Raw genomic sequence first — 24,406 nt, forward strand, 5'->3', positions numbered from 1 at the left:
GGTTTTGCCCTGCACTTTAAATTAATGTACAGATATTGTCCCAGAGAATGCGTATTCACCCACTGTAGCCCCTTGCTGATCATTTCAGTTGCTCTGAGTTCCATATGGACATCGCCTTAGACACGTTCTTGTGAAACATCAGCAATTTTGAAATGTTTTGCATAACTAAAGCCCCACAACAATCACCCTTCTTTCAGAGTCACTGAGGTCTCCTCCTAAAGCCATGCTGGCCATAATTACTGGTGACCACTCCTGTCCAGCATTTTGATACAAGACCGTAAATATGCTGGATTATTTGCTTAATAAATAAATTTGCCACACATCTGTGTGGAACCCCTTGCTTTCAATATCAATTTCTATTTTGTGGCCAATACCTGGATTAAGACTACATGCACTGTTTTAGTACCCTCAGCATAGGGAATAAGGGAATTTATATTATGTTTGTTTCAAGCCTTACTCAAATTTAATACTAACCACTACTAATTAGGAAATCAAGAAAGACATTAACCAATTGGATTAGATGGAGACTGGCTTGCTAAATAACAAATGGATTCAAATAAGTGAAAAGATTTGTTTTAACTTTATTTTTCTTAAAAGTAAAAACTAAAAGTACAAGGCAGATGAAAAGTGCTATTACAATAAAACTAGTTAAATGTTTTAATATTTGAAATGTCACCAGGCAATCATTACTTGCTCCTACGGAGGGAAATGGGATTTTAATTATGAAATTGAAAGCAGTGCTGTGCAGCACAGCCAAACGTAAGTATTGCAAGAGTGCAAGATCTTTAAATTTATGGGCATTTACAAAAAAATATTTTCACAAAACGCTTCAACACAAGAAAATGAATTGTACAGAAATACAAAAAAATTGAACGGTTTAGTTAAAATCCATTTTAATATATATATACACATTAACTTAATCTTTGTAACACCCAACATATGTGGTCTTCATGTCACCACCTGAGAGACTAGATCAGAATCAAGCGCTTAAGGTTCTCCCCCTTTACTTGCGAGATGTCACCATACAATGCACAGGGTATTTCATGGAAGAAAAAACTTTTTTTTACTTGGGAACTGAATACAATCTTTATCTTTTTTTAAATATATGTCTACTAATCCAAACTTATCTTACTGATTTTGGTTATTCATTAAACTGATACAGTAACGTTCAGTAGCCCATTACTTTTCCCAGTAACATTTCTGACTTAACATACATGTGTTAAAGATACAAATACTGATATGCACAAATAGCTAAATTTCTAAGAAAAATATGTACAGTACTGCAGCATAATGAATATGGTTTGCAATAACTTAGTATTAGCCAGTTTCAATTTACATGATGCGGCTATGAGATTCATTTGCCAGTTCACAGGTTAAATAAAGGATGTCGAGGAGAAATGCCCCCACTTCTGCACATATTATCTTGTTTTGTTGTTGTTGTTTTTATATTTTCATACAAAATACAAGTTTTAGAAACTTTTGTGTTTAAAGCTAACTGTGAAACAAAACAGTGCAAGAGGTGCAAAGATGCTGAGTGACCACATCCTAGCTGTTGTGTGTGCAGGCTATAAGAAGGGATTGGTAGAAGAACTTCCTGCTGGAAACTGGCCTGCAGGTGCTCCTGCCTAAGAGGAAAGAGAAAAGCGTCTTGAGAACCAGGAGATGCACGTGCACAAGATGCTTTCGATATTTACAAACTACCTGTATTTCAACCCTCAGCATTGATCTTTCTTGCAAAACAGTCCAGAGACATTAAAGAAACAATGCAGAGCCATGCATAAATCAGCACCAATATTTCTATTAAGAACCTGAGATGGGTTTGCACAGCAATGTCAGGAATGGCCAAAGGACCAAAGGTTTGACATTTTGAATTTACAAACACACTATATAGATGTTATTTTTGCTTGTGACCTACTATCTGCTGTGACTATTGCCTACTGTTAAATCTATTGTATGTTAATGCATCATTGTCAGATATTTTTATATTTTGTGTAAAGAATTTCAACACAGTCAAGCTAATGCACGTCATTAGCGTGTAACCATTAGTCCCCAGGTATATATAACGTACCATGAAAGGATTACTAGAAACTCCTGGGGCTGCCATGGACGGCCCAAATGAGGTCACCACTGGCTTTGCTTGGCCGAAGGCTCCAAAACCTGCACCTTACAAATCAGAAAGTAGAAATCATTAACTGTAATCAACAGATGGCCGCTAGGCAGGCCTGTGCTACTGCGGCTCTTGTCCAGCATGGACAGCTAGTTTCTTACCGTTGGGCTGCTGTTGGTAGGCGGCCTGCGGCGGAAACGCTGCCTGGCCAGGGAACGGTGGCTGTTGAAATGTCCCACTGAAACTGGTTGGAAGATTGTAGGTAGTTGTTGCTCCAAACCCCGCGGGCATGCTCATGGAGCCAGTGCCAAAACTAGCTGAAAAACAGTACAAAAAAGTTAACACTTCCAATTACGTCTTCTTACAGAATATACATTTACGCTGCTGTATACCAAACATGTAAGGATCAAGTGGAATAACAAAATAAGTTTCAAATATATATATATAGGTCACAGTCATGTTCAGTTTAAAAAGACTTTTTATTCATTATTAGTATCAATTGACTAGGACTTATCTGCTTTACTTATTTTAAAACTTTTTTTTTACACATGGACTTTACCATGAGAACAACAGGTTGTTGAAGTCCTGTTATCTTATGGTATAGGATGATGTATTCTGAGCAACAAAAATGTATCAAAGTGTGTGTATAGCTTTACAGAAGTATACAGATTTTGGATATTGATTAAATATTTCTGCATCATTTGATTTATTGATTATTCCGTGAAGTCTGACCATAGCAAGTGAAGAAAAGCATTGAAAAGGTAATGCTGTCAATGAAACACTCAAGTGACTGCGGCATAAGTACTAAATTAGAGCTGACTGGATACAGGACATGCTCACATCCAGCAAATCTTGCTAACCTGGCAAGATGCTGCATCCTAACAGCCTACAAATGATGGGCTACAATCTTGGAGAACACAAATTACAACCCCCCCTCCCAAGATCAGTGGGGAGATCCAAATCCAGTGGTTTGGGCAAGAGTGTCTAGTCACTACTCAACTTCATTGGTACTGGTCGACAGCATCTCACTGCATTGTTACATGGATCAAGTTATCACTCGTTGCCCCTCCTGCAGGCTCATCCTAAAGAGGTGACAGTGCATGTTCTCAAGGTGCTTATGTAACAGCTGCAGTGTTGTTGCACGAGCATCGGACAGTTAAACCATAGATGCCTTATGTGACAGACTTAAGCCCTAGGCATCTAGGACTCAGGGACCCATGAACAGGTGCTCTTCCAGGCTCTATGAAAGGAACAGGACAAAATCACACCAGACAGCTTCTTCAACCTGGTGCAAAGCATGAGTCAGATGTACAGCTTTTATTGCTTCAAATGTCAGACATAACAAACTTCTACCCACTTACTTTTGTAGAGCCTGGTTTTCTTTCATGTTTAGACATTGTGTGCCTCAGTCTCAAAGAAATCTGTGAAGTGGGATTATGAGGGATGTGTGGGCAGTTTGCGGTTTCTGCAGGTCAGATATGTTTTCTGTGCTAGAGTTTAAATATACATTCCTTCCAAATACATACATTTTCAATGTAGACCCTCTGTTGGTGACAAATGGTGGTCTACATAATGACTTTTTACTGTGGTAATTACAAACGTACTGGAAACTCATCTAAGCTTACAACTGGAGGATTACCTTAGTCTGTACATACTGTATATGTGCCAACTGCTAAAATATCATGTCTGATCAATAACATCTCGGTGCCCATGCTACAAAAAGATGCTCAAATCATTTTCCTGATGACTTTCAATTTTGTAGTTATATGAGGTGTTCCTTTTGATGCTCAGAATACGGAAAAGTCCTTTTGAAAAAGTGACTAAAAATGCTCTTAGACCAACTTTCATAAGATCAACCCTTTCTGTATTAAAAATATTGCTCTGAAACAATATACTGGTACTTGTTTACTACAGAATAATAAATACGAATAAATTCAATCATTAGATTTGAACAAACAAAATGAAGGACAAATGCTGCAGATGAAATGCCAACTGCATACTAAAGAAAAAAACAAGTGTATCAGTAAAAAATGAGTCAAGTTTCTGACAAAGTGTCTACCTTGTCAACCTTTTGCACAAATAACCTACATCACGAAACACACAATCTTATCAAAGTTTAAACACTTGAAACCAAAGAGATGGAAAAGGGCACTCAAGCTACAAGTACAAAGTCAACCCACACTAGCAGTATCTGCACACTAACATTTAGATGTGATCATGGATGTGTTGGAGAAAATCATACGATAGTGAAATTCTGGCCTGCTAATGTCCTTTTAAGATATTAAACAAATTGGAAGATATATTAAGCTATGAATAAAGTGCTTATACATCAGATGACACATCCATGCCCACAGAGGTCAACTAGGATCAGATCAGACTTCACATGCAGAATCCAGGAAAATCTGAAATGTTTCTAAGCGGTTGGACAACAAGCCACACTGATTCAGGGAATAGGAAATGTGGCCACCTACCAAAGTGAACTTGTGGAAAGGCTTGACTGTGCAGTGCTCCTAAAAGGCCTTTTTTGAAAGCCACAAAGTCACAAAAAAACAACCAAACACAGCAGTAAGTCACACAAACACATGTACAAATGATCTTTATTTTGCATTTAAAGTCAAAGGAGCAGTGTTACAGATGACTGAGATCACAAAACCATCCAGCCTTCTGTGGTTTAGAGGTGATTTTCCAGTTTTGGCGTCTTCTAAAGTTACTTTACTTTTCAAAGTTAGTTAATTCAGCATGGTGCAAATGTAATGCATTAATTTTCTTCCAGTAGACTGTTACCTAGCAAAAGTATTCAAAAATAGGAATATATTTTTTAATTATAATTAAAAAAGTATTCCAAAGGGTGTCAGTCAACCACTGTGTTTAAATACCACAGTACATGATTTATTAGCAAGAAGTGCATAAGCCTTATTTGTTGGCCAAGTCTTTTCAAATTTTAGAAAAAAAATAATCTTAGAATCCAATTGATTTATAAAATCAGGCTCATATCACTAGCTAGTTTGTGTTTAATTTTATTCTAGTGAAAGTTTAGACAAAGCCTTCTATTTGGAATATCTGATAAATGTCACTTTAAGTAAATAGAAGACTGTTGTGTCAGTGAACCCGTTTATGTCAGAACACCTTGGACAAAAATCGATAAGCTCTATGAATGGTCTATACAAACTTGAGATTAACATACTGGATATGATCACTTTTTCAAGGCAACATCAAAAGTTCCATTCTTTAAGCACTATAAAAACTGAAAGTGGCATGAGATTCAAGCGTTGCTCCTTAAATGAACAATTACAATATACCGAGCTACAATATTTATGCCCATTTCAGAGTGGGAGGGAAAGCACTATTTGATAAATTTGCAAGCTATCGACTTGCTAAGTGCAAGGTGATGTTTGCAAATTTAAGTGTGAAAAATGAACCAAAAAACCAAGAGGCCTGCCAGAGACTTTGCTCATCCCCAGGTGGAAACCCGCTGTCCTTACCTGCTGCTGCTGCCACGGCAGCTCTCCCGTTGGTCTGGAAGGGGTTGGTCGGAGGAGCTGCTGGGGCGACAGCTGCTGCTACAAAAGGATTGGTTGATGTAGCAGCTTTAAAAAAGTAAAACCAAGAAATAGTTAACCACTGCAAGCAACTGGCACAAGCCAAGAACAGAACGGAAGTCGACAAATCAGGTATATTATTCTGTGCACAATGAGGGTGCACGTTATAAAATTGCCTAAATATGATGCATTTTGCTACTTTGTATCACGGGTAAGAATAGCAAAGAAACTTCTTATCAGTCTCTTGTAAAAGCTGTCCTGGAAGTTCACGGTTCGAAAAACACAGTACAACAGAAAAATGTAATCTAATATTCCAAGTCAGCACTTGGGGAAAGTAATTTAATCTTATGCGGCAGAATCTCTGGGTAGCACAACAAGTAAAATTCAATCTTTTTTTTATTTAAAGATTAACTGCTCAATGTACCTCCAAATCCTGCCGGGATACTGGATATCACTTGCTGGGGCTGTGCTTGTGTAGGGCCCGTTACTGACCCGAAGACACTGCTGTTGTAGAGCATGCATATCCAGAAAAGAAAAGCAGCTCAAATCATGTGTTTCAAACAAACTATGCCAAATGGCACAAAGAAGTAAAAAAAGCCTTTCAAATAGTATTAACTGCATGTCTTACCTGCTAACGGTAGAGCTATAGACATTGCTTGTAGGCATGGAGGAGCAGAAGACACTATCTAGCTCAGCCAGTGCTGCGTATCGATCGCCCCCAGCTGCCAGGGGCTGGTTAGGAGCTGGAACTGCAGCAGGAGCAGAGCTGACACTGCTCACCTGAGCAGCAGCACCTTGAACACAAACACCAGGGAGAACAGCGGTCAGCACAACATCTGCCCACATACCTTACGCAATAACCAAGACAAATATTCCTCAGAGTATCCTGTGAGGATAAAATCCTTTAACTTATATAAAGACTACCACAGAGGCAACAATGACAAGCACCTGTAATTAATGTTTTCAGATCCCTCATATTAAAGGAAATATGATTCACTATCAGACTTTGGTAACAATGTCTCAAATAAAATACAAAAAAATTCAACTATAATTTTTTTTTTTAATGTTTTGAAATCAAGTTAATCCTGAAGTAAAGAAAGCAGAAAGAGGCAACCAACTGTTCCTTCTGCCAGGTTTAGGCAAGGTTAACACAGATTTTAAGCATCTGACTTTTTCCATTGTTTTATTCAAAATGATGATGAACTTCTAACAGTTAAAATATTACAAATCTGTACACACCAATATTAGGTAAAGTACACAGTTTCTTGAAAATATTTTCAGAAACAACCCAGGAAGAAAATGAAAATTTATCCTGCAGAGATAGTGGCCCAAAATGTCTTTGAAAAATACAGATTTTCACAAATTGTAAACATTGACAAAATTAGTTGCAGAAGGAAGACAAACACCTGATCTAGGCAGCAGGAGAATGTACAGCCCATGCATACACTACATTTCATTCTGCTGTTTGAACTGATCTTTCATGGCAGAGGATAAATATTCTTTAGAGGATTCCACTCAGAGCCCTGGCCTTTCATGTTTTGTCGTCAACGGTTACCACGATTCAAAGTTTTTCAATCTCCACTTCTGAGGCAAAGGATTTAGAAACTTTATAAAGAAAATAAGAGACAATTAAATTCCAATACTGTACAATTTGATGATTCCTAAACCTATGTAGGTCCCTTGGAACAGAGTCTTTCAAGATGACTGATCTGAATTTTCACGCCTAGATTTCAAAATGTTTATAGTCCTAATACTAGTTTTAATTATAGCTACAACCACAATCACACAAATAAAAAATAAATAAATTTATAATATTAATATTAAAGTTAAATGGATGAACAAACATCAGCCTATTAGAAAGGATAAATATCAATGAATCCTAAAAACATTTAACTTCACAAGACCCTTTACATTTTTAGGACTACAAAAGATATTTTGAATATTTGACACCATGCAGGCAGATTTTTTTTTGTTACGACAGTGGTTAAGACTTTAAAAGAGAAAAAGCCATATCTCAGTTATGACTGAATGAACAGTTGCACTTTACAATTCTAAGAAAAACACAAAATAAAATCTGCAAATCCAAAAATACAATAAATTCATACGTCTTTCAAATTTTGACAATAATCTATACAGTCCATGCTTGAACTGCTGCAAAAATAATACGCATGAGGTATCTTGAAGCAACCATGTTAATGCAGTCAATAACCAGTAAGGAGCTGATTAAACATTAAACAACAGTTTTATACACCAGGCAAAATAACATACTTTCACAACTTGGGTGGTAATCACAATATTTTACAAGTTAATATTAGACCATCAAATAAAATTGCAGCTCAAGTAAAGAAGAGTGAGATAGTTTATTTTACTGAATGTAAACTACAATATAATCTTTCTTGGTTGCATCAGTACACATATATATAACAAAAAAGCTTTGATATGTTAAGATATTATAGACAGTTGGAGTAAATTACCCACCTTTCCAATAATAAGCAAAATAGATTTAGAAGTGACGGTTAGAACAGAAATGTGAGTGCTTTACAAGGAGCAAAATAATTAAAACAGAAATACTGAAATCAGAAGTAAAAATATATACACTTAGGCATCCACATAGAAACATAGCATCTTCTGTATTTATTGCAACAATGACCTATCAGAAGACAAAAAGGGGCGGACATAACAGACAGCCTCCATCTGTCCATTGTGAATAACAATGTTATTCACTGTTAAGAGCAGCAAATATGGCTTGCTTAACTGAGCTTATTTAACAACAATCCTTCTTTTAAGTTCACTAAACAGTCACTCATGCTAGAAAATAGTAAGGTGCCATTAAGACTGTGTGTGAACTCTTATTTCTACAGTTCCATTGATTGAAAGCTGAAGAGCTGAAGTATTCATACATTTGAATTCATTCACTACAAAATATCACCTATCACTAAAGAGGATGTGTCAGTGCTTAATAAAGTTAGAAAATATAATAAAATCGGTTTAAGCATAGTTTAACCAACAATTTATTATACACATCTTGAATCAGAGGAGACAGAGGGTGGCTGCCAATACTTATGTCACCGTAATGGGGGCTAATAAAACTCTGCCCCATAAGTGCAAACGGATGAGTCAAACGGGAAAAGCAGTTGAATCTGGGAATCTCGCACATATCTGCAAGGCTTTCCAACACCGCTGCCAAAACACATAGCTACTCTAAGAACCTTGTCCGTAAAGGACATCTCGTATTTGAAATGAAACATCTTCTGCGATGCCTTTTTTCTTCAGTGGAAAAATTCAGTAGGAATTTGCTGCTTTTGGCATGACGGTAATCAACCCCATAATCACTTTTCTGCACATCTAGATCTACAGCAGTTCTATCATGTACATCTTTAATTCTGCAAAACAAAAACTGCTGCAGGAAATTTACCTTGCTCAGGTTTGGCAGAGCTAAAGATGTTATCCAGGTCAGCGAGAGCTGCGTATTTATCTGCAGTGGGGACGCTAGGTTTGTTTACTGCAGCTTTGGGGACTCCTGTTGAGTTACTCTGGGAGGAACTGAAGGCTCCAAAGTCAGCACTAGAGGATTTGGGGAAGTTGTCAAAATTTGCAAAATTGGCATTAGCTAATCCAGAGCTGCTACCTGTATAAAAAAGAAAAATTACAAAAATCATCATGAGTGGGCTGTAGCTATAGCAGTTCCCCTTCTACAGCTAGTGTTACTGTGTTGTGCATGCTCTTTGCATACAAAAAGTACAGTGAAGTATATCGAAACACAGAGTACCTGTGCCACAAACCTGGAGTTAACAACCAAAGGCTTGATAAACAGAATTCCAATGCAAAAAAAAACAAACTGAGCGATTTTATTTTCATCTTAGAAGCTAGTACTTCTAGAAAAGCGGTCACCTGAAACAAACAGTATCTACTTTTCCTTCATCAGCCAACAGGCCTAAAGGAAAATACAGTGCTTAGCTCCAATAAGCATCTTTGCAAAGTTATGTGTGAGTATACAGAACAGGAAGGTCGCAGCCAAAATCCAGGCTCTGCCAGAATGCTAAATAGGTCAATCACTGGTCCCCAGTGCAGCTTTTTTCATTTGGGGAAATTCTAATAATTCTACTGACAAGTCAACCTTACCGATAAGACAGTAATGAAAACAATCTCATGGTGTCACATGTAAACTCAGGGGCCAGCACTTTGATGCGATTTAGAAAGTGAGTGTCAAAGGAAATAAAATGGGAGGTAGCTCTTCACACTATCAGATTAGAAAGTACTCATTATCTAGGACACATTTAAACCGAGCTGAATATACTGGGCTGAGGACTAATGAGGCTTAGCTCTTGGCGAGTTCCACCAAAAAAGCATCTTCACTACAGTTGACCATTTCTGATCAAAGATGCGGGCAGTGGACTAAAACTTGTAGGATCTGATCCACATGGTCCTAAATGCTTCTTTAGCACAGAAACATACTCATTGGCTAAAATCTGTCAACCCCACACCCTAAGAAATTCATTTGCCTGTGATACAAGTATTGAAAAAAACTGCCGAAAGATGGATCTTTTTTAAATCAAATTTCTGACATTTTCACATGTAGTTTCTCTTATTCTTAAAAGGAAGAGGAAATGTTTTCTGTAGATACAAGCAAAAAATGAAAGAAAAATAATGCTCTTTACAGAATGAATGACTTCTGTTCCTCTAGCAGATCAAAATTTTTTAAAAATGGTTTAATATTGTACAATAAAAAAGCACCATTGACAAAAGATGCCATAATGTTTTCCAAAACAAAGACTCGTCACACTTTTACAATGTGTACCACTAGATGGTGTTGAAGTGTACTCTGATGTTACTCAACCTAGAGAGAACATAAGGAAAGATGGTTTCCACTTATTTTTTTCCCCACTTTCCATTGGTACAGAACTAATGAACATTCGCCAACCCTTGGAAGAGATTTTTATTTTTAAAAGAACAAAGTACTCATTCCAAAAAAGATTTATACTGCAGTTTTAACATTCACAGTATTCCACATTGTTTTAACTGTTCTGTTACAATACTGTTTCAAAATCTTTCAATTATGCAACAATACTACAGGCTCAGGTTTAAAACATGATCTTCCGCATACTAAGGAATGCTTTTACAGACTTCTGCTGTACTACTTTCAATCATACTAATGATTTTTTTTTTAAATCACATGGATATTTTAACAGGGTTATGCTACTAATGACACTGGCATTCTGATCCTAAAAATGATAGTTATAAACATTTGTACAAGTTTTTATTTTATTGACAGCGAACCAGCAACAGTCTGTGAAATAAAAAAACACACCCAGCCACTGCATAACCACACCTGTGGTAAACCTTAGAGACTTTAGCTATCATTTTCCAGTAGTTAGCATAAATTTGCAGGATTAAAGGAAAGAAGACAACATGCAATACAGTCAAGCACAATGACAAAACCAAAGACAATATAAAGACATTACAAATGTCACAGGATGGAACACAGAAGTGAATTTGCCCACTGTGAAGTGGAACTTACTGTGTGCAGCCTGAAGAGGGAAAGCTGAGGTAAATTCACCAAAACTGCAGCTGGATGAAAGCGTTCTGAACGCTGGACAGCCAGAAAATTTCAGGAAGGGGTAAAAAATTAATAGTAGGACAAAAAGAAAAACACAAATGTAAAGTAAAGTTATCAAAGACAAAGATTGAATGGAAAGAAAACTCAGGCCAAGCTGTTTCACAGACAGTGTTAATCAGCCCAAAGCAAATGTGAAGATACATTCACACCAAACACAGAGCTGTTTTCTCACCTAGGTGGGATAGGTAGTAGATGCTCAGAAAGAGGAGCAGACAGGTGGGGGGTAGTGGTAACTAAAGAGGGTTAATTTGTCATGGTTGTAGATGTTGACACGGAATATTCTTATTTTCATTTTTCTACAAAAATGAACCTAAAACTCACATATGGTATATATTTACATATGTAATGAAAATATACAGTGCCAACAAAGTCTACCCATCCATTCCAAAGGAACACATTTTGTGGACTAACAGCCAGAAGCATTAAATCACAAACTCATGATTCTGATGAGTTCTGAATTATAGCAGCTGTTCCTGTAGGTCTCCTGTCCTTAGGACTGCATCTCAAAGTAAGAAGTCAACTACAGGAAAGAAAGTGCTATTCAAAGACCTCTATAAAACTATGGAAAGGCACAGAACATTAGGTGGACAAGAAAAGATTTCAAAGGCTTGAAACATGCCTTGGAAAAGTCAAGACCTTCACTACAAAGTGGAAGGTGACTTTAAAAACCTTGGGAAGATTAGGTCATCCCTTCAGAAAGGAAGACCAAGCAAGGAGGAGACTGAATCGGAGATACCACCAAGAATCCAATGGAAACTCTGAAGGACTGGCAGGCATTAAGAATTTATTTGTCAAGGAGTGGTAAGTGTGTACATATAAATGATATATCACGCTCTCCACATGTCTGGCCCGTTTTCACTTCTAATTACTTTTCAGAATTTTTGAGCATTTGTCTTCCACCTGGAGGTTGGGTTATTATGTAACAGTAAAGGTAAAATAAATTCCGATTCTATGCGTCTTGATTTCAGGCTGTCCAGCAACAAAATGTTCTATTAAAAAAGGGTGTGCAGATCTTCTATAGGTACTGTATATACTTTGAATGAACTGTGCACAAATTCTAAATGTTTATATTTAAAAAGTTAATATTAAGAGTAATTAGGTACAATATTAAACCTAAGACTGCATTATGGATTGATATTAAACGGTGTTCTTGACACTCTTATGAATGTAGAGGCTTTCAGATTACCAACGCAGTGATCAAGTTAGCACTAGTTAGTGAAAATACTAGTTCCACATTCTATAGTCTGAGCACTACTTTTAAAACTCTTTGGCTGTGCCTCTTTAGTGCATTTAATGTGAATGTCCCTTTGTATTTATTGCAAAGGAAAACATGAAAACACAAAGTGAAAACCACTGCAGTTTCTGACCAACTCATTAGGTACAGTAAGCTAGACTCTTGGAGCATCTCTAAACAGATAACCAGTCTTTTACACACACAACTTCTAAGTTTGTCTGCTGCCAAAAGTGAAAACGTGTAAATCATACCCTGGACAAAACTCAAGTGTCCTAGTCAATAACAGTTAATAAATGTTAAAAATGAAAGTGAGAATGCTAAGGATATTACAAGACACAAGAATCTAAAACTAAGGTTTTACCACTATACTGTACATATCTGTAAAGGTTTGGGTATTTTTAGGTCCAAACAGGCAGCTGTTCTGAATGGTTACCCCACACTGTGCAATGCAGCATCACTCTGTGAAATATACCACACAGCTGACTAACAAACCCAACTTAACAGTGTAACAGTCAAAAAACACTTTTCAACCTCAATGCTTAATCAGGCACTCTATTGATATGGTGGAACTACTTCAGATAAATTCCTAACATTCATCACTTATCAATATTACTCAAATCCCGTTCTTGATATTAAAATGTTAAATTGTATCAGGTTTCCTTTTAATTTTTAAAACTGCTTTGTAACACGACAGAGCTAGGCAAGAAACTGCAGGTTACATGAGTTGGGCATGAGGAAAAAAAAAATTCGCGAGATAGAAACAGATCACCATACAGCTTTAGGTTTCCCCAGAGCTATCAGAAATGCTTGATTATGCGAGTACTGGCGGGAAGCTGGAGCTACAGATCAATCACAGGTCAGCAGTCAGAAAGACACCATTCATTTCTCTTTACCAAGGCAAAAGAACCAGAACGCACTCTCTACCTGTGTTTGGGGGCTGGAAAGGTGGCTGACTTGCTGTGGGGAAACCTCCAAAATTACCCGATGCACTATTATTTCCAAATGCATCAAAGTTTGCAAAGTCTGCATTTGCATTATTCTGAGCTGTAAGAATCACAGGGGGACAAAAACAAAATAAAACAAAAACATTAATGGTTACAAAAGCACAAAATGAGAAATTAAACACAGAAAAATCAGCTTTCTCTGTAAAAGATGGATGCACTGATAAAATGCATGTAATCATGCAATGAGGCTAGATTTCCTCTTCCCATTTATGTTGATTCTGTCATGTAAAAACTACTGGAATAGTCATAAAAAAGGCATGTATCTCAACAAAAGACGTTTGCCCACATCTTAAAAAGGAAGACTAAATCCTTTGTTGATTTTATTGTGCTGTTATGCCATTTTGATTAGACAGTTTCATAACAAAGCTGAGTTAAATTAATCCAGGAAACAAGAATGTTTTTCTTGTAAAGTTTACCAGCTAAAATCACAAGATCGGCACATTGAAAACACTAAATAAAGAATGAAAGGAAAGGGTTTTTTTTAATAAGCTATAATGTGCTCTTTTTATGAATTGTTTATTTGCATGTAATGGTTTTAAACAAGAGCATCTGAAAAGCATAAGAAAACCATGAGGTTATTCTAGCAGCTACCATAAAGAAAAATAGAAAATGGAAATAAATACACAAATTCAACCATTCCACCATGAGATGCAGTATTGTAGATGCACCTCCTTTGAAGTTCTAACATCTAGCAGATAAAAAAGAAACTACAAAGATAATCCCACGCTTGCTTTTACCTTATTTCAAAAAGAACATAATATGCATCAAAAAATACTCAGGTTGCCTGGGCATATTAAGTGCTATTTATTGAATTTATTATATAAAACATTTTGAGAACCTGAGACAATATACTGAAGTCCAACAGCTAACTTAAAAAATACAGTAAAAAAAATATTTTCCTAGCCCTATATGTTACAAAAATTGAAACCTAACTAATCCACTAAACAAAGACATTTGGGAGCATGGCATTAGCAGGCTCCTTTGAAATTAAAGATTTACAAGGCAGGTGAGGAAAAAGTGCTGTACAAAAAAGAAAGACAAGAACGACAACTAAGATGCAAATATTGCTTTGGTTATCTCTACATTCTGAAATCCCCAGGCCCTTCTTCATTCAAATAATCTTAGCACTAAGAAATCAAGTGGTCTACAATTCCTGTGTGCACTACCACATTCTATGCATCACAAGGTCTCATTGACAAAAGCTTAAAAAGCATCCTAATGCAAGCCAAATCTACTGAGCTCCAAACAAAGCACCTTTTCTACAGCTTACCTGTGTGACTGTTGAAATGTGCAAAGTTTGCAAAGTTTGCGGTGCCTGTGGCCTGTGACGGCGGAGCTGCGAAGATGTCTCCTCCCAGGTCACTCAGGAGGTCAAACTGTTTCTTCTCCTGCAGGGGCATCTGCTGAGGCTGTGCTTGTGCACGACTCACTACTGGGGACTGAAGGACAATCACAAGTCCATACAGACCATGTCAAGGCTGCCCTACTCTGACAGGTGAAGGCACTGAACCTTTTGACTCGGGAACAGAGAAGGCTACAAGGGCATCTGAGAAGTCAGCCCAGCGGTTTACTGAATGACCAGTGAAGTGTGAACCAGAGGGCACAAGTGGAAACTGCATACTAGTGCATTAAAACCGAGAATAGGAGGTACTTCTTCACAAAAAAAAAAAGGGTGGTGGGAGTTTGCAATAAGCTAACCACACATTCTGCTGAAGCCAATACCCAGGTTTCGTTCAATTAACAACAGGATGGGATCCTGGGATAAATGAATGACTAGATGGGCTGAATTGCCTCCTCTCGCTTGTTTTTTTTTCTTATAATTTAATGTTATGTTCTTAAACACTCAAGGTAGGCAAAAAAAATCATTAAATGGTTGCTTTTTTAAATATCAAAGGATAAGATCTAATTTTCTTCAATGCACGTTGAAAACTACACTGCAGGACACTTACAGGCATGCACTTCAACTAAAAACACATTAAAGGGGAACTGCAGTCCCAATTTCTCAGACCAGTTATTAAATCTCGGTAACAAAATAAATTCATTGACAGTATAGAAAAATTTGACAAATTATGAGAAGTTGCAAAAGTACTGCAAGTCCTCTGGTCTTGCAGTGGGCGAGAGCAAGAATTTCCAGGAATTGTGACATGATGTGGCCCTTCCTGCTCCCTAGACACAGCAATGACTCAAGTAATGTGATGAACAAGCAAATAACTACAGTGTGCATCAGACATTTCACTGCAGAAATGTTCCAATGTGACCTGCATGCAGAGTTAACAAGTAAGTTCCATTATGGCAAAACTGTCTTGAAGTTAACAGCTGTATTTCTATGGATTAAAAGAGATGTATTCACAAGTCTGCTTGTTTACAGTCTAATAGGGCCACTTCACCTCACCAGACATTTTGTTTCGTTCTTAATCACTGGATATGGTGCCGTGCATACCTGGAATTGTTTTCTATTTTGTGATATAAATAGAAGAAGTTACTATTGTGGATTGTAATGCACTCATGAAATTTCCGAGTCTTTCTAACCCCGTAATATAAAATTAACATTGCAGTTCCCCTTTAAACACAATTGGTGTTATACTTCTGCTATAAATACAAGGCTTATTTTCTGGGGACTAGTTTGAATATTTATATAGCTATAAAACAATGGAGGGGGGGCATCTAAACCACAGACCTTCCTTTCAGGTGCTTAGCGTAGTGGAGTTACAGCTAGATCTAAAACCTTACTTACCTGGCTGGGTGTGCTTTTGTTCAAGTGCAGCGTAGGTGCCGACTCCCCCAGCAGTGACTTCAGCGGCCTGACCTCGGGGGTACTGCTGGTGCTGCTGGCAGAGGACCCCGAGATTGAAGCATGAACGGAAGCCACAACCTTTGCTTGTTCTGGAGGGACGTACCTGAAAGGCAGCATTTGAAAACAGATTCCTGATGGGGTGGGACAGGGGAAAAGAAATAAATGGGCCTCATGAGGCTGCTCCTACTGTAAAAAGCCCTTACCATCTTTTCTTTTCATACTTTTCCTGAAGGAACTCTTTCACTTTCTGTGGCTCACGGAAGTCTGGAATTGCAGAGGATCTCTCATCATACAGTCCCAACCATATCTGTTTGCATACCTATAAAAACGTGATCAAGGCATAATTAATACAATTGACTTCATACATCATATATCCTGTATTTTTTCCATTCAATTCCTCTACAGAGATCAGAACACTAAAGGAAATGTTAGACTTTTACATTTACAATCTCTTGTACTTCTTTAGTCATTCAGTATCTAGAGTTGTTCAGAAACTCAGTGGGCCACACTAGTATTTTAAAAACAGACATGCATTGCCTAAACATGTTCTTATCCAGAAGCACTGGCACCCTTTTTTGGGTGCTTGTTCATGGCAGAAAACAGAATACCAAATCTTCCAACCTGCTTGCTTCTTGAGATTTTACTCTGGCCTCTTTTGAGCAGATACTCTGCAACAGGTATAGTGGAGCTATGTAAGAACCAGCCACCAAAAAAGGTTTATTGTCCTGTAAGGGGACATTACTGATCTGCTGTCCACTGAAAGAACAGTACGTGAGGCAACTTCGGCCGTCAATCACCGGAAAGTGCTGAGGCACGGATTACACAACACCCAGAGGAAATGGTGAAATGCACATGGAAGCCATTTGAATGCAGCAGTCAAAGGACTGTTCCAGATTTCAGCAAATTCCATAGCTCAAGAGGGAGACCCTCCTCGGGCAAGGATTGGCCCTGTATACCTTGAGGGAGAACCAGGAAATTCCCAGTTTTCTAAACAGAGTATATCAACTCTGTATATCAACCTAAAATTATTTTTTAATGCTGCAGTTCATTTTTTTCCACAGTTAAAATCAATCTGAAATAATCACAGCCTACAGCGATATCTTACAACAAGAGGGTAAAGTCCATTTTACACTGATGGAAAATGAAATGTGGGTGAGATGCTTATCAGGGTAAGAACTGTATGCACTGCCAAAATAAACCACTTCCTTACTTGTACACAACCAAAGTCTGACAGGCAAAGAGTTCACTGTGCAAAAGCCTGTTTCAAAGTACTCACTCAATGTGGTTTTCAACACGCAGACAAGCACGCAACTAATCATTTTAAAGCAAAGATCAGTAATTAGAAGCTTATCAAAGTAACCAGCCTGTGCACATATTAAACAATTGAAATTTTACACATATTAGCACCAACACACTGGCAGTACAAAAACGCAGAGCTCTTGATTCATCAGCAGAGCGGTGGAGAAACCAAAGACTAGTAAAGATCAGACATTTGGGATGAAAGGTATAGAAAACAGTTGCAAAGACTCTTACATATGCTCTATGATACTTGGAGGTTATCTGTAATAAATATTAAAGCAGATATTAAACCAAAGTGCCCAGGAGCTTTGTAAAGAAAGTTTCTATATATCATACATTAGCTGTATAGATTACTAAACGAATACTGAGTGGATGGGACCAGAAGAAGCAACGTTTTGGGGCTGCAACACTACAGGCAGACGAGAAAAGAATATTTTAAAAACTTATAATTTACCAGTGTATGTAGACTTCAACCAAATTATTTCTCCTAACAAATCAAGAATTGGAAAGCTAACTATTACCAAATAAAGTCCTGTCTTTTCCTTTGTTTAAAAAGTACTTCAAACACTCTTTAGGGCATCAAGGAGGCTGTGTTCATTGTTTTGGCACATGTAATGATTTCACCACAGTCGCATAACAAAATGCAATTAAATAAAACCATGGAAGACCTTGCTTCTCTTATCCCAAAATAATCTTCTTCCATTTAGAGGAATTTTAAAATCGGAATCTTAAAAGAACTGAACTGAACATTAAGGCTATTATTGCTACCAGAGTCTTAACAAGAACCAAATGTGAATGCATTCCTTTGGTGACACACCTGCGCTGTCTTCTTGTTCAATATTCATCCCACTTCTCACAGACATACAAGGCTCTACACAGAATGAAAATCCACTCAGAACCCCAAGGATGCAGATCTGGCAAATTAGGTGGCACTGGGTCTGCCTTTAAAAACCATGAATTGTGGAATGATTTGCAGGGCAGTTTCCCTCTTCAGCATTTTTTAAAGATTCAATTTTTTTGTATGATCTAGCAATCAGAAGTTTGTAAAAGTCCGTCATATAACATTTTCATTTCATTTTCCGATACTTGAGTAGTAAATTTAGTCAATCTCACAGCAAGAATCAGGAGACACTGCAGTTCATTTCACCAAAGTTAAGAACCTTTGCTGGACAGAAATGCAGTAATTTGTGTGTAACCAACAGCCCTCAAATGGGGAAAAGCTCAAGCAAGTCAGTTCTTTGTCTAGCTGGATGTGTAATACTAATAAGAGTTTATCGTTCACATTTTGAACACTAAAGCAAAGTATATTAAAAATATGGAAAACTCACCAAAAGATTGCAGATCAATTATTTTGTGATCACTTCATGCAGCATCTGGGCCATTACTATTGAGTAACTCTCCATTTTCATGTGTCCACCCCTTCTTCCTATCCGACATACAGTATCTTTATGACAAAACTATCAACACTTATCTGTCTGCACCAAGTACACATGCCAAAAACTTAGAATCACAAAGTGCAATTTTGTTGCATTCATGACTGAAATGTATTCAAGCCTGGTGGAGTCACAAGCTACAGGAGGCATTTTGTCAAGAGTCAGCAAGGAATACTACCCACCATTCCCCAGCAGAATTCTGCCAGTTGTGTGCCACCCCCAGAGGAACCCAGGGCTCCAAACAGCTTGTGACATGACCCAGGCTCCAATTTACAACACCTGAGCATCTTTGCTGACTGAACCCCTGGGGAGCCCTGCTGATAATTCTTTTATAACACTAGATGCACATAATCCACACTTCATCACCACCACTGCACCATACATTCAAGAATTATGTATAAGGTCTTGTGTGCAAAACATTGAACAGAAACAGCTTTATTAAAAGCTTTAACTAAAATTTAAATGAAGACAACACTACTGTGTGAATTCATTTTTTGCAACTAAACAATTTCCCAGTGGCATCATCTTTCACATAGTCTAGCAAAGATGCCAAGATAATCTAACCTTGCTGTCATAACCTTGTTAAAAGCACAAAGCTACAGGGAGTAAGGCTCAAAACTAGGCAAATGTTCAGATAAACCAAGATGCAGTACAAAGCATGAGAAGCACATCTATTAAGGCACACTATTAATCAGAGCACAACATACTGTATACTGAAAAGCAAACAAGTTTAAGATTATGGTGCTTTTACACATCTGAACTAAAGACACCTCCTCCACTGTTCTAGTAACAGAGTCTTGTGATCATGTTGAGCACATAGCAAGCCAGCTTCTAACTCATCTCAACAAATATAAACTTAGTTATATGTGAATCTTCACATGCAGATGTCAGTTTAAGTAAAAAAAGCATAACACAATATACTCACTTATAGCAGTACAAAAATCACATATTGATTATGACTGGCTGTGTGAGGTGTTATGAAATTAAATTTACCAGTATGGAGTTATGTGCTTTAGACTATATAATTCACAATAAGAAAATTAATATGAAGAACTATACACATATGCAACAGGAAATGCAACCCAATAACAGTATGCATTGTCTTATTACTCAGAATATTATTAAATTGCGTTTTTGTTTTTCATAGCTGAAGGATAGCTCTGCTAGATTCAGTGACTCGGGGTGTGTCCTGTGCAGACATGACTCATTTTGTACTCCTGCCCCAGAAGGCATTCTACACAAGCCTCACTCCCTACAGAGTAATCAATCAGAGACACTTCCAGCTCCAACAATCTATGCACTTACTGGGCTGGGCAGCCATCATTGTGTCTATTATTAAAGTAGACTAGCTAAGATTTCTAAAGCATTTTTGTTATTTTTAAAAGTATTAGAACTGATCAGATATGCTTACGTATTTACATACTTTTGACCATCTATAACAGCATTATTTTAGAAATGATAGATTTTTATCAATTCAATCTGTCCAACAGAATTGAATTGCTGGTTTCTTTTAAGTCTTGACCTGCAAGAGGTACAAATTCTAGCCAGATAAGAGATGCACACAGAAATGCAAATAAAATCAATTTTAGACAATATATACAAAAACTCAGTTCCAGCGATGCTGTGAAGCTCCTGGTACTGAAGCCAGGATTCACAGTAAATTTGTTCCAAAACAGCTTATTCCTTTGAAACCTCTAGCATACAGGACATGTGCAACAGGGGGTCTTAACAGTAAAAAAAGCTACAAAGTGCATATGGATCTGACTTGACTTTTAACTTTGGCCTTTTATACATTTGTTTAAACACTAAACAGATAAAATACCAGCAGTCAAAGACCAATCTGTGCCAAAACCTGAATGGGATATACTATTTTATCAAATACAAAACTTAGTTTACTAAATTTACAATTAAAACCAATAATCTAATTTTCAAAATCAAGCATTTAAATTATGGGCAAATACATTTTAACAACTTTTAAAAATCTGAACTTCAAAAATTAGATACTTTTGTATCAGTTCAAATGTTTATTTACAGGAAAGTTTCTTTACTATACAGCCATATTAAGTGTTCAGCACTTGCAATGAGCAAACAACAATAACACTAGTTTAATTCAAGAGAAAACAGAAACCATGGTCACTTTCTGAATTCTTGACAAATAGCCCTAGAAACAGCAGTGTCATTTTTTCCTCTCCAAGACCTCCAGTCCTACTGCTAATTCACAATGTCAGCAATCTTAGTTTGCATAAATTATACTTTGATTTTAAAATCATATCACCAAGAAAATTTATCAAAGCTATTACATCTGACAACAAATCTGCTCCATTTTCTGTATTTTCAGTATAAAGTAGTGCACAATAAAGAGGTGCACCTTCCACTCCTTCATGAAATAGACCTGCAAATCACCTCAAAAGGCTAGTCCTTCCAGTCCAACACCACATATCATACACTGCATCAGCAAAAACATTTGAGATTAAATGGATCACACTGAGAAATGAGAAATCTGTACCCAAGACAATATTTTGGCAAGAACAGAAGACCTTCAAAGCACTGTAAGCTTATGATATATAATGGATTCATGTATGAAAACTGTGCAATAGGCTCACACACTTATTTGCAAGTTAACAGCCTATCAACATGACTCATTTCCCTCCATTCCCAAGTGTTGAAAACACAGGCAATTAACATGCACTGTACTTCCTCGCTTCATTAGTACTGTGGCTCTCTTGTGTACCAACAACCAAACACCATACCCTTTCAAAACAGCACCAAGAAGCATTCCAGACATATTTCACTTCCAGTTAACTTTACCGCAGAGAAAAGCTGAACAAGATAACCTCTGAAGGTCTACGTTTCTATTTCTACTCCGCTGTGAGGAATTCTGTGGCATGTCAATGCTTATCCCATCAGAATGACCTAGAAGTGAAAACGAAATCTATAGTGCCAAGATTATTTTAGAGAACATCCAATGCTACATCCATCACTGCATTCCCAGGAGAGGTAATGGTACAGGCTCCTGCAATAACAGATAAATATAACCGTAGGATACTAAATGCAATTAAGGGAACAAAGAACTGTGCTGTAGGAAACACAAAGCTTGTATGTAACAGATGCATGCAATTTTCCCATAATTTTATTACCAAAAATACGATTAATAGATTCCACAATGAACTAATCCTTCGGCAATCCATTTCTAGCTTGACGGACATGTACTTATCTGGCAGACAAGCATGTATGCTTAGAAATTTTTTGATAGAGTGATTACACTTCTGACAAGCCTTTTGAATCCTGAAGGGGTCTGAAGAAAATGTGTAATACCTCCCTCAGCCCTAAAGAAAACCCCTGTTCCATAGCTATCTGCAAAATGTGCAGCAGACCTATTGGAATCAGTGTTCATCCTTGCAAATCTCAGTTACTTCTCTCTCCACACAAAACCGGCCAAAGCGTATGCAAGAAATAACTATATAAAATGTTTTGCTCAAAGTCTCTAAAAGAGTATTTAGAGATGGTATAATGTGAGCAGTGAATCCAAATTCCTTCTGCAGCAGGCTCAGTTATTGCCCCATGTAGGAATTAAAATGTGCAGTAAAATGCTGCATAGTTTGTGAAGAAAATGACCCAGCAGAAGTTTCTCTTTCTCATTGTTCCCAGTGGCTTGTGGTACACAGAACAATCTTTTTGAACCAGATGGCTTGACCACAACATGACTAATCAAACTATCATGTAAAGAAGAATAAAATGATCAACAAGAGTGGATCTGCCGTGCTGTTTAACAGTGAATAACCATAATGTGTGCACAATCCAAGCAAGCTTGCAGATTATGGTCAATTTAAGAACCTCTCTGAGGCATGGTAGGTATAGTTCTTTGCCTGACAATACAGGTCAGTACCAGGGAGAAGGATGTGCTCTCTTTTAGAAGCTTCCTCCACATCACTTCTGTCTAAACAGGCTGTCACCTTGACATCTGCTCAGGCTACATTCCATAGTTCCCTTAAGGCTCAAAGAAAACAAAATAAACAGCCACAGCCTCACTGTGAGAAGGTCCTGTCCTGAGGGTTATTATTTCAGCTTGTTATAAGGTCAAAATCCCAGATGCTCATTTTTTTGTCCGTCTTTGATATAAATGCCTGAAACGTACACATCCCCACTAAGTGAAATAACCAACACCGATGGGACATCTGGGAGCTATAAAGAATGTAACATGTTATTTATTGGTAATCATTATCAGGTGTTTTGAATGCAAGCTAATCCAACGGGATCAAATGTTGTACAGATTTTTTTTTTAAACTATTCAATCAACTCGAAAACTGTGATAGTCTTCAGAAGTGCGAAAGCCAACACAAAGTTCAAATGAAATCTTATCTTGCAGAAAACAATAGCGGCCCCGAAGAAGCAGCTATGCAGGAGTGAGTGGAGAGGAGAACAATGGCAGGTCTCCACAGCGCAGGCTGTCCAGTACATCTGGAAGCCAGGGACTCACGGTACATACCTCATTGCCATGTTTCTGCAGAAACTCGATTTCCTGCTGTGTGAAGGTAGTCATGGAGATAGACTTAACTCTGTGGGGTGGATTCAGGCCCCGTCTGAGGGAAAAGAAGAAATAGGTTTATTATTTTTTGTCACAATTGTTCCACATAATTTACATATGCAGCCCTCAGTTCTCAGAACACAGACTAGAAAGTTCCCTTCCTATCACAAGCTGGCAGTGTTAGAAAACATGTCGAGGTGTTTGCTTACTAGTCTAAAGTGTTTGAGAAAATTTGGAGCGAGAGCACAAACAGGCCTATGTGAGAAAAGTTACTATGCAAATCTGCACATCTGCATAACAGGAAATGCAAGTCTGTATAATTCTGATCAATGGCCTGCTCTTAGCCTGTCCTCTCAGTAAGATCAACAGCCAAAAAAACTATCATACTTCTCCGAAATACTGTTCTGCAGCTCTTGCGGTAATTGCATTCTAATAAACAAGCTCTGGGTCTCCTTCAATCTGCTTCACTATTTCTTCACAGTCAGAATATTGCTAATCATTTGGTGCTAGTGACTTAATTAGCCAAGTGTAATCACAGTCTTCCATCTGCAATTAAAAGTGTCAAAATTGTTCAATTAAAAAAAATTGCATTTATGTAAAAATAAATATTCTCCATAAACGTAGCAAAACGCAAAACATTTCTGCCACCCTACTAAATTCCCCCGAATCTGATGTCACACCCCCAGCAGATTTTCTTACCCAGGACCCACAAAAACTCAAAGGCACAAGAGAAGCGCCTTGCAACACGGCCTTGACTGCAGCACTGCAAGTCTCCACCACCCCCCCCCAGCGACACCACGGGTGTTATAAATGAGATCAAGACAGGCCGGACGCAGAGATGCCAGGGGAGAGAG

General features: G+C 37.6%; 1 protein-coding gene across 10 annotated transcripts in view; it reads right to left on the bottom strand.

Moving 5' to 3' along the window:
* Positions 1 to 876: 876 nt before the first annotated feature.
* The window catches only part of agfg1a (ArfGAP with FG repeats 1a), a 44,655-nt gene continuing 21,125 nt past the window's right edge, over positions 877 to 24,406 (bottom strand). Inside the window, exons 2-15 of one of the 10 annotated variants that reach the window (XM_088610519.1) lie at positions 23,514 to 23,607; positions 16,499 to 16,614; positions 16,236 to 16,398; positions 14,772 to 14,940; positions 13,422 to 13,541; positions 11,165 to 11,236; positions 9,062 to 9,274; positions 6,275 to 6,440; positions 6,071 to 6,150; positions 5,590 to 5,694; positions 4,579 to 4,626; positions 2,269 to 2,424; positions 2,069 to 2,157; positions 877 to 1,625 (exon numbers count right to left, since the gene is read on the bottom strand). In XM_088610519.1, the coding sequence (XP_088466645.1) occupies positions 1,566 to 1,625; positions 2,069 to 2,157; positions 2,269 to 2,424; positions 4,579 to 4,626; positions 5,590 to 5,694; positions 6,071 to 6,150; positions 6,275 to 6,440; positions 9,062 to 9,274; positions 11,165 to 11,236; positions 13,422 to 13,541; positions 14,772 to 14,940; positions 16,236 to 16,398; positions 16,499 to 16,614; positions 23,514 to 23,607 (1,651 nt within the window). In that variant the 3' untranslated portion in view covers positions 877 to 1,565. Of the gene's footprint in view, positions 1,626 to 2,068; positions 2,164 to 2,268; positions 2,425 to 4,578; positions 4,627 to 5,589; positions 5,695 to 6,070; positions 6,151 to 6,274; positions 6,441 to 9,061; positions 9,275 to 11,164; positions 11,237 to 13,421; positions 13,542 to 14,771; positions 14,941 to 16,235; positions 16,399 to 16,498; positions 16,615 to 23,513; positions 23,608 to 24,406 lie in introns of all 10 variants that reach the window. The other 9 variants (XM_088610513.1, XM_088610537.1, XM_088610561.1 and 6 more) reach the window with 9 other exon arrangements.

Source organism: Lepisosteus platostomus, chromosome 2 (genome assembly GCF_059453375.1).
Source record: "Lepisosteus platostomus isolate fLepPlt1 chromosome 2, fLepPlt1.hap1, whole genome shotgun sequence".
Lineage (NCBI taxonomy): Eukaryota > Metazoa > Chordata > Actinopteri > Semionotiformes > Lepisosteidae > Lepisosteus > Lepisosteus platostomus.